The 10,144-nt window shown below is 38.2% G+C and overlaps 1 protein-coding gene across 10 annotated transcripts; it reads left to right on the top strand.

The window, feature by feature from the left end:
• The first annotated feature begins 1,067 nt into the window (after nt 1-1,067).
• On the top strand, nt 1,068-9,497 carry troap (trophinin associated protein). Of its 10 annotated transcripts, none has more exons than XM_073875334.1 (17): nt 1,069-1,645; nt 1,729-1,806; nt 1,891-2,107; nt 3,212-3,494; nt 3,588-3,647; nt 3,823-3,923; nt 5,360-5,420; nt 5,937-6,076; nt 6,178-6,235; nt 6,472-6,611; nt 6,694-6,751; nt 6,846-6,913; nt 7,952-8,050; nt 8,129-8,239; nt 8,320-8,584; nt 8,856-9,004; nt 9,100-9,497. In XM_073875334.1, exons 2-17 carry the CDS (start codon nt 1,751-1,753, stop codon nt 9,169-9,171), a joined length of 1,938 nt encoding a protein of 645 aa, XP_073731435.1. In that variant the 5' UTR covers nt 1,069-1,645; nt 1,729-1,750; the 3' UTR covers nt 9,172-9,497. The 10 variants fall into 10 exon arrangements, with proteins under 10 accessions (XP_055045277.2, XP_073731435.1, XP_073731434.1 ...); XM_073875333.1 differs by having other exon boundaries at nt 1,070-1,645; nt 3,799-3,923; XM_055189302.2 differs by having other exon boundaries at nt 1,068-1,645; nt 3,212-3,647; nt 3,799-3,923; nt 6,505-6,611.
• The last annotated feature ends 647 nt before the right edge of the window (nt 9,498-10,144 follow it).

Raw genomic sequence — 10,144 nt, 5'->3', positions numbered from 1 at the left:
CAAAATGTGACTCAAATCTTATTTTGAAAATTGTTTTAAAAATACAAGTAGACAATTGTTATTAGGACGCCCTGTAAAATGACTTTTATTTTTAGAAGTTGTTTTTAGTTAGAAAAAAAACTTTGGGTTTAAGTTGTTTTTATCTGTTTTCTTGCATTACATCACCCCTGTTTGTTGTTACATACCCTCATGTTTTGCTACATTTGGGCAAGTTTTTAATACTGGTTTATTGTCAATATGAAATAATGGCTCTCTTAATCCAAATTAACAGTAAAAGCTTACAGGAATGATGTAATGTAAAAAAAATCAAAAACCTCAAACATTAGGAGTGACTTAAATTGACTTTTGTTATTCACTTCTTTATTATGTGAAGTTAATTGTGAATTTAGGATTTATCCTTCAACCATTATTTTCTTGTTAGTGCTTTGAACAATTAATGTTTCTCACACAGTTCCTCTCAGGGTTTATTTTGTATGTAATATCATTTTGATAAACAACAGTAAAGTGCAACAGTAGTATACATCCAGGACCACCTATAAACAAGTAAAACCCATTTAATATTTATAATTGGATCTTTTGCTATTGTCACCTTTGATTTTTGAAAACGCTTGAGTAGGTTTTTTCCAAATGACCTATTAAAAGATTTTTAAAGCTGCATCGACGTTGTATTTTTTTTGTCATTATGGGGCAGTTTCCTGGACAGGGTTTAGATTAAGCCAGGACTAGGCCTTCATTACTTTAGCACATTTAAGTTGTTTTTACAGACGTACCTTCCAAACAACATTACTGAGTGCCTCTTGAGACAAAACAATAGGCTTGTTCGACTTCATGCGGCGCCGCAAGAATCGACAGCCGGTTGACGTCAAAGTATCGCGAGACCGAGACGAAATATGATTTCTTGAATCATTCTCGCGGTACTTTGACGTCATCCGGCTATCGATTCTTGTGGCGCCGCATGAGGTCGAACAAGCCTAGTGTCGATAAACCGTTTTGGCTGACAGCGCATGCGCAGGTACCTTTGTGTTTTTTATTTATTTTATTTTGTAGTATGGTATAGCATATGTGCAGAGTTTTTACAAACTAATACAGCGCACAACAATTAAAACTATAAAATAAATATTAAGAAAACCCGGCTAGGGGAACGGACATTCCGAGGGGAACAGGGTCGACTGCTACACCCGCGCCATAAACTGGAATTATTTAACGGACCATATTTCTTTTTATATTTCTTTCCTAATCACACTAATCAGAAAAGCGGTTATAGACGCCGCATTAGCTGCTGCATCGTGGACGTCCAATGTAAATAAACAATACAATGTTTGTTCACGTGTAAAAAAAAATCAATGAAGCGTATCGTATATGTGTGGTTCCGAAAATAACTTGTTGAAATGAATAAACGGCGAAACAATCTTGAAACGTCATGTGATTTAAAGCCGCATTTCCGTTACCATAGTGGCGTCAAGGTCGGCCGCCGATTGGTCGATGGAACGTCTCTGTCAGCCAATGAAAATGAGCGCTTTTTACAAACTCTTCCGGAAGTCAACACTGCAGATTGGAGTTTTTGCGTTGAGCAGCTAAAGAGGGGCTGTTCTGTATCAACACAAAAACAGCACAAAAGAAGTTACGGGTTTCTACATAACATCGGGTAACGTTAAGAATTTGTGTTTTAGTATGAATTATTCTTAGCATATTTCTTCTTTATGATCATTTTAATAATTATCTTGTTAGTAGACACTGAAGCTCCCTCAAAATGGCATCCTCAAACCCTCTACGACCCCAGAACAGAGCTCTCCAGAACCAGACAGGGTAAGCTGATCATTAAAAGCAAAGATATTTTTCTTAAACTCAAGTAAAAGTTCATTTAGTCTACATTTTTACTTTCATGCTTAGGATCTTGAAGCACCAGTTGGTGAATAAAACCAAACAAACTGCTGTGTCCACTTCTAGAAGAGGTTCAGAGAATCTTGACCCCAATGCTGAAGCTGACGCTGGAAAGGGACTCAGTAAATTGAAAGGTGTCAGCAGGCTTCCAGTCCTTGCCAAATCTCTCCAATCAGCTGTAAATGACCTCTCACAACAGAACAAATGGGAACAGAGACCTCTTACGGTAAGGACACAACTTCACTTATTCCTAATAGACAAAGTTATAAGTAGCTGCCTAAATAAAGAAAGAACTAAGTATGCATGTGGTGGGTTTCTGTAATGTCACAGGGGTTTGAATAATTGTTTATTTATGGTAAAAAAAAAATTGAAGCGGTCATATCGTGAGGCATGATTTCATTTTTATCCTTTGAGATAAAAGAGCTTGACTTACAATATAATAAAATCTGGAACGTTTATTACTCAAAACGTCCCCCCCAGTGAAAGACGATACTTTATTCTTGTTTCTGTACTTTTTCATCTGCTGTTAAAGGGATAGTTCACCCAAAAATTATGTCATTTACTCACAAAGTTGTTCCAAACTTGAAAAGAATCTGTTTTGCTGAACACAAAGGAGGATTTTTATATTTGTAAACAAACAGTTTTGTGGCACCGTTAACTTCCATAGTGTTTTTTCCTCCTGTGGAAGTCAACGGTGCTCCAAAACTACATTCCTCAAAATATCTTCCTTGTGTTCTCAGCAGATCAAAGACATTAATACGGTATTATAAATATACAAAATACAATTTTAAGGGTGAGGAAATGCTGACATAATTTTTATTTCCTTTAAAGGCTGGGTATCTCTTTTAATCCAGAAACATTTTTAGTTATGCTGGTTAAAAGTCTCCTCACATCCTGATAGCAATCAATGATAAGTTGTTTAAATGTATTTGTAGAAATTTATGTCATCTGTGAAAGGCGTAGGACCAAAAAATGTTTTCAACCAATCATAGATCTCGGTCCGAACGGACGTTGCCTTTTTTGTCCCTCATCCATAAGCGTAATTTGAATGCCACAGCATTCTGCAAAGTTTTCTCACTGGTAAATGAGACATGAGATGTGACCTTCTGATCTGTGCGTTTTCATGTGTTTTGAAAGAGGCGTGGCTTTGGATGGCGATTTGAATGGAGGGTGGGATCGTGATTTCATTGCTAGTCGGCTACCGTTAGCATTTTTCAAAATGTGATACCCTACCTTTAAGTCTTACAAATCATGTACTTTCCTGTTTGCCTGTCGCACTTGCTGCTCTGGCCACTGAATGATTATAAATGTTAGGTTTATTTGTCTATAGGGTAAAGCTCAGAAGAAAAAGATCTGCACCAAACCACTTCCCTTCAATTTATCCCAATCACGCACACGCAGTCAGAGAAGCACAGAGGTCGCTGGTGGAAAACCACCCCTGATACCTGGCCGGCTAACACCAGCAGCAAAAATGAAAAGCCATAATGCAGCAACACCAGGTGTCTTAAAAACATCACACAAGACCCAATCTGTCTCTATTGATGGTCACCCGCCAAAAGCAGAGACACTCTCGCACGACACCAGAAGCGGCAGTGATTTAAGTTCACGTTTGGGTAACATCACTCTTGCACAGTCTAAGCTTTCCGAAGACTCGGGTTTGAGTCATTTATGTAAAACTTCACTCAGTAAAGTAGGTGTTGGTTCAGATGGTCAAGCACAAAAGGACAAAACCAGCATTCAGCAATCAAGCCATGCAGGCATCAAAGGTGAGTTTACTTAACCTGGTGTACCAATTCTTATTTTGACCACATATTTAAAACGAGTCTTATTAGTGCTCATGGTTTGTGAATGTTGATTTTCTTTTCATTTTAATATCCACTGGTTTCTGACTGTTTTTGCATGTGTATGCGAGTACAGGGCCATTGTCTACTCTTTCATCAGCAATGCACCATGTCCCCTCATGTGAGGGATCAAGTGTTGTTGGAGCTCAGTGTGTGATGCCACGATTATCTACTTGCCCTCCTGGATCCTCTTATAATCTGGTCAGAAATATCTAGATGTTTTCAGTGATAAAGTCAAAATGTTTGTTGATAATACAGAATGCCTTTCAGTCTAGTATAGTGTAATCTTTCTTTTATATACTTGCTATATCAAGAAGGCATTAAAGGGACACTCCAGCCAAATATCAACATTGCCCCATGGTTTACTGACCCTCGGGCGGTCCGTGATACATATGTTTGTCGTCTTTCGGATGAGCACATTCGGAGTTGTTTTGGTGGATGTCCTTGCTCTTCCAGGCTTATAATGGGAGAAGGCGGGGATCAGGGAACGTCCGACTTTAAACCCCGAAAAAAGTACATTCATCCTTCACAGAGGTAATCCACATGGCTCCAATGGGTTAATGGAGGTCTTCTGTGGGTAACAGATGCGTTTGTTTAAGAAAAATATCCATATCCATAGCATGAGATTTTTAGCGTAGTGAGCGCTCATTGCCATGGTTATGTTGCGCAGTGACTCTCGTGAATTGTGTGAGTTCAAGATGGCGTGATTACAAGATGCTAGTTATTATAGGTTATAAAGTTTAAAAGATGTATATTTATCTTACAATATTGCAACGATTACATGCAAAAGATCTTTATTAACCCATTTAAGCCGTGTGGATTACTTCTGTGAAGCATGAATGCACTTTTTTGGGCTTCAAGGTCAGTTGTTGTTCCGTGGTCCCTGTTTTTTCCCATTATAAGCTTGGAAAAGCAAGGATATTTATTGAAATAACTCTAAAGGGCCAGTCACACCAAAAGTGCGTTAAACACTTGCAAACGCAAGGCGCGACGCTCTGCCTTTTTAAAAAAAAAGAGCAGTGCGACGACGCTTTTCATCTAGCTAAGCACCCACCGAGTCAGCTGTATTGTCAATCAAATATTGAAACGTGAACGCTCTTTTGCTGTTAACTGTCATATTAGCAGAAACTCTAAAAAGAGGACACTTGCTCTGACCTTGTTTGAGGATGAGAGGTGCACAAACACGAAGGAGAGAGTGAGCGAGTGGAGTCCGGTTCTTCAAAGCAACTGTAAACTTCCCTCACTACAACGTAAGGCCCGCCTCTCCCCTGATTCGATTGGACAATGGAAGACGCGAATGACGTCAGGCGCTTCTCCGCTCTCAGCGCTCCCTTCAAAAACGCGTGCGCGGCAGGCGGCAAAAAACCGCAAGGCGCTCGGCGCGCATAAACAGCGCGCAAACGCGCCCTGCCCATAGAATATCATTCAAAAAAGGCGCCTGCAACTGCCATAAGCGCTTTTGGTGTGACTGCAGCCTAAATGTGTTCGTCTGGGGGATGATGGACGTGTGTGTCTCGGATTGCTTGGGGGGTAAGTACATCATGGGGTAATTTTGATATCTGGCTGGAGTATCGCTAAGTAACTAAGTTACATAAGTGAACTCTTCAAGTCTGGTAAATTGGTGCCCATGTTATTTGATATTTCAGGCTCAAAGGGTTTCTGTGAAGAAGAGTCAACGTGAAATTGTCAGCGGGACAGGTTTGTTCATCTTTGTGATTATCTAAAGTTTGGGAATCCCCAAATCTTAAAGGGGACATTTCACAAGACTTTTTTTAAGATGTTAAATAAATCTTTTGCGTCCCCAGAGTACATATGTGAAGTTGTAGCTCAAAATACAAAATAGATAATTTATTATAGCATGTTAAAATTGCCACTTTGTAGGTGTGTGCAAAAATGTTTGGGATAGTTTGTGGGTGTGTCTTTTAAATGCAAATGAGTTGATCTCTGCACTAAATTGCAGTGCTGTGGTTGGGTAGTGCAGATTAATGGGAGGTATTATCCCCTATTGACATCACAAGGGGAGCCAAATTTCACTGTTAATTTTTTTCACATGCTTGCAGAGAATGGTTTACCAATACTTAATTACTGGGTTGATCTTTTTCACATTTTCTAGGTTGATAGAAGCACTGGGGACCCAATTATAGCACTTAAACATCGAAAAAGTCAGATTTTCATGATATGTCCCCTTTAAAGATGTCTCCTTTACATTTTAAGGCAATACTGGGGCGTTTTCCCCTGACCCGTCAGCATTACGTAGTATTCTACAGAATGATGCAACGAGAATAGTGGAGTCTGTTGGGGCAACACCCAGAATATCGACCTGTCCCGCTGGCAGACAAACATCTTTTTATTCTGTAAGTCTACTTCATTAAAATTTCAATACTAATAACTTCACCGTTTTTTAGGTGTTAGTCATAAAATATTATGATTGATATAATGATATTGTCTGCTTTAGGCTCAAAGAGTTCCAGTAAAGAAGCCTCATAAAGATGACTCAGCAGCTAAAGTAACAGGTAATGTAACTTTTTTGGCTTACTTTTTGGTGCAGCAAAACAATAAGTGTATATGTGACCCTGTCTGTGAAATACGGGTTAGGTCTTATAATCTAATTATGATATTAAAAGGATCAACGTTTGATGATTTTAATCATTGCTTTCACTTCACTGACATAGTGAATAATATTAAAGATTTCAAGGTTATATTTCATAGAATGTTCACAGAATATCTATATGACATGTCTTTTTTTTAGGAAGCACTGTGTCCTTCTCCCCTGACCCTTCAGCTCTTCACAGTATTCTACAGAATGAAGGTGTAAGGGTGGGGACTCTGGGTGGAGCAACACCCAGAGTTTCAACATGTCCCACCGGCAGGGGAACATCCATTTACTCTGTGAGTTAATTCAAAGAGATTCAATTTGCAGTTACTTGCTACTATGTAAGTGCAAATCTTTATGTGACTTTTTTTATCGCAGGCCCGGCGAGTACCTGTGAAGAAGACTAAAACAGAAGCCACAGGCACTGCATCTCATTGTGGGTTTTTCATTTCAGTGTTTGCTTTCTGTAAGGCATCATGATTTATCCCATTGCCTTGTTTTAAGTCAGTTTTCCCTTTGCTGTGACGCAGGTCCAAATAAGACACCAGTAAGGACATGGACACCTCAGCGGGTTCCAAACACCAAACCACAGTCAATGGTCAGTATTCTTTTGCCTTAAAGGGACACTCCCCTTTTTTTGAAAATATGCTCATTTTCCAGCTCCCCTAGAGTTAAACATTTGATTTTTGCAGTTTTGGAATCCATTCGGCTGATCTCTGCTTCTGGCGCTGCCGCTTTTGGCGTGGCTTGGCGTGATCCATTGAATCTGATTGGACCATTGGCATCGCGGCTAAAAAAATAAGAGTTTTGATATTTTTCCTATTTAAAACTTGACTCTTCTGTAGTTACATTGTGTACTAAGACTGATGGAAAATTAAAAGTTGCCATTTTCTGGCAGATATAGCTAAGAACTATACTCTCATTGTGGCGTAATAATCCAAGGATTTTGTTGTTGTAACATGGCTGCAGCAGGCGTAGTGATATTACACACTGCCTGAAAATAGTCCCCTGCTATTGAAAGATACTAAGGGGACTATTTTCGGCTGCTGTGTAATATCATTGCGCCTCCTGCAGCCATGTTACAGCAGCAAAGTCACTGATTATTACGCCAGAATGAGATTATAGTTCCTAGCCATATCTGCCTAGAAAATCGCAACTTTTAATTTTCTGTCGATCTTAGTTCACGATGTAACTACAGAAGACTCAAGTTTTGAATAAAAAAAATATTGAAACTCTTTGGTTATTTTTTAGCACGATGCTAATGGTCTAATCAAATTCTATGGATTGTGCTAAGCTATGCTAAACGTGGTAGCACCAGACCCGGAGATCGGCTGAATGGATTACAAAACGTTGAGAATGGAATGTTTGACTCTGGGGGAGCTGAAGGGTGAGCATATTTCCAGGAAAAGTGAAGTGTCCCTTTAAATGTAGTATTATATACAATTAGTAATGGTTCTATAAACCATAAATCTCTTTAAATCACAGTTTTCTCAAAAAGGTTCACCCCTATGGTATTCTTAAGCAAAATTTTATTTTGGTAAGACCTGCTTTTCTTGAACTTTAGGCTTACTGTGTGTGTGTGTGTGTGTGTGTGTGTGTGTGTGTGTGTGTGTGTGTGTGTGTGTGTGTGTTACAGAGAAGGCTGCTTACCGCACAAAAAATGTCCCAGTTTAGGGACTCCCCTGGTTTGAATGGACCCCAAGACCCCAGCACTGAACTCATAATGCAACAAGTGGTAAAACTACTAAATTTGTGGGGGGGTTTTATAATTATGTAAAATTATGTTTAACGCTTAATGTTTATTGTGTGGCAGGAGGATGTTGTTCAAAGGTTATTTGAAGATCCAGACCAGACGGACAATGATCAGATGAACAAAAGTGATGTCAAGTCAACTATTCTGACAACATCGACTGGTCACCAAACTGTAGGACTGGTTTATGTTACATTTCCCTGCCCACGTGTATATAGCAAACTACTCTATAACAAGGTCTTCTCTTCATACAGATTGAACCAGTATCCAATAAAGAGAATTCAGATGTAAATAAACGCCACACTGTGGATGACGGCAAGAAAGCGGCCCAACCTTTTATACAAGCAGCACATAGAGGCTCGGTCATTGTTTTCTCATCAACCCAAAGACCAGTGACAGAACCCCCTCTGCAGCTCTATGTTGACAGCGTTATATCCCAAAATGCATTGCAGTCAGACCAAAACGGTCACTCAGATGCGACTAAACACATAAACAATTGCACACAACGTCAAATAAAAGGTAATCATCTGAGGGTTTTTTTTTATATAGAGAGACGCCAAGTATGTCATCCTTAGGTTGATGTCCTGAACAATTTTAACACTGGGGCTCTGTGCTATTAACATTTTTTTTGCATCCTAACCAGCCCGATATAGCAACATGGCCCAGCCATCATTATTTCAATTTTCTTTGTACAATTCTATTGGTAACAAAAATTGTTTAGAAATGATGAACATAATTTAACCAAACATTTTTTCATGTCTATCTGTACCTTCTACCATTGTGCATTCAGTGTCTGCTCTGCGGCGACGTCATACTCCTTTAGAAGAGATGATTTTGGATGAGGAATGCGCTACCTATACATCTCGCCCGCTGTCTTGCCCATTACAACCCCGCAGTGGCAACCCTGTAGCCACCATACTTCTGTTTCAAGACTCTACTGTAAGAATGTCATTCTTTTCATCCAACTTACTAAACTAGTTGTCGGTAGGCTAGTTGAATACATATTAATTAATCTTTTTTTTCTCTCTCTACAGTGTTTTTTACCTATAGGCCTGTCCTCTCCCATGCGTCTGAGTCCAGTACCTGGTTCTTCTATCAGAGCTTAAATGCACTACCACTATACATATTTATGCCTGAAACAGTATTATTAGTTGCACTATTTGTTTATGTAAAATTTTGTATATGTAGGTAATGAGCACAGCAACTGGCTACTAATTGATACGGATGCTTTAATTGTACTCCACAAGCACTACATTTCTGTTTTGGGTCTAAATATTCACTGTATGGGGTGCAAATATGATGAAGACTTTGTAAATCTCTTTTGTACTATGTACGCTTTCATGGACTTCAATTATGTAAACTTGTCACTTGTGTATAGCGTTTAATAAATGTGTATATATAAAGATGTTGAAATTATTATTTCACTTTAAAATTTTTGTAGAAATTATTCAAAATGTTAAACTGAAATATTTTTTTTTTAATCACATGCACACTATTGTTGCTGCTTGTTTTTTCATATTATGAAAATGTGGCATTAAAGTTATGAAGAATATATAACTTTAAATCACAGAACACTAAATAATTAATAGTAAAAGATTTTATTAAGAAATTGATGATTCAGCTACATATTTTTTTCTGTGCCAGTATGATATCACGAGCATACTGTGTATTAAAAAAACTAACTCAAGAATATACTTAATTTTTTGAATTTTGGTGTATTTATTAAATAATGGATGCTAGAGAACCTAACTTTCATCATTGTGACCTTAAAATAGTAATTACACTGCAATTCTTTTTTTAAGTTTAATCAATTTGAAATCACAATTCATTTCAACTTTCTTGACTAGTGAGCATGTGCTATAAATTATCAAAATAAAGTTAAAATAACTTAAGCTACTTTAACTTTATTTTTATAATTATTATTTTTTTTAAGTGTATGGTACATTTTTGATGCTTCATTTATTTAACACACCCTGTTCAGGTTATAAAAACCCAAAGGGAAATCAGGGCTTTGGTTTTGCATATGTAAATTAGATTGTGGGTGTGGCTATGAAACTATAGAGACAGAGCGCAGCGCGT

The sequence above is a fragment of the Misgurnus anguillicaudatus genome, chromosome 13 (assembly GCF_027580225.2).
Source record: "Misgurnus anguillicaudatus chromosome 13, ASM2758022v2, whole genome shotgun sequence".
In the NCBI taxonomy this organism is placed as follows: domain Eukaryota; kingdom Metazoa; phylum Chordata; class Actinopteri; order Cypriniformes; family Cobitidae; genus Misgurnus; species Misgurnus anguillicaudatus.
Note: the sequence above shows the minus strand (reverse complement) of the source record. Positions and strands in the feature narration are given on the sequence as shown.

Bases quoted from the DNA above. Each gene is read 5' to 3' on its own strand.
- troap (XM_055189297.2), top strand. From the start codon at position 1,751: ATGGCATCCTCAAACCCTCTACGACCCCAGAACAGAGCTCTCCAGAAC. The intron at 6,236-6,471 runs GTAATGTAACTT...TCTTTTTTTTAG, and splicing joins CTCAGCAGCTAAAGTAACAG to GAAGCACTGTGTCCTTCTCC. The intron at 6,612-6,693 runs GTGAGTTAATTC...TTTTTATCGCAG, and splicing joins GGGGAACATCCATTTACTCT to GCCCGGCGAGTACCTGTGAA.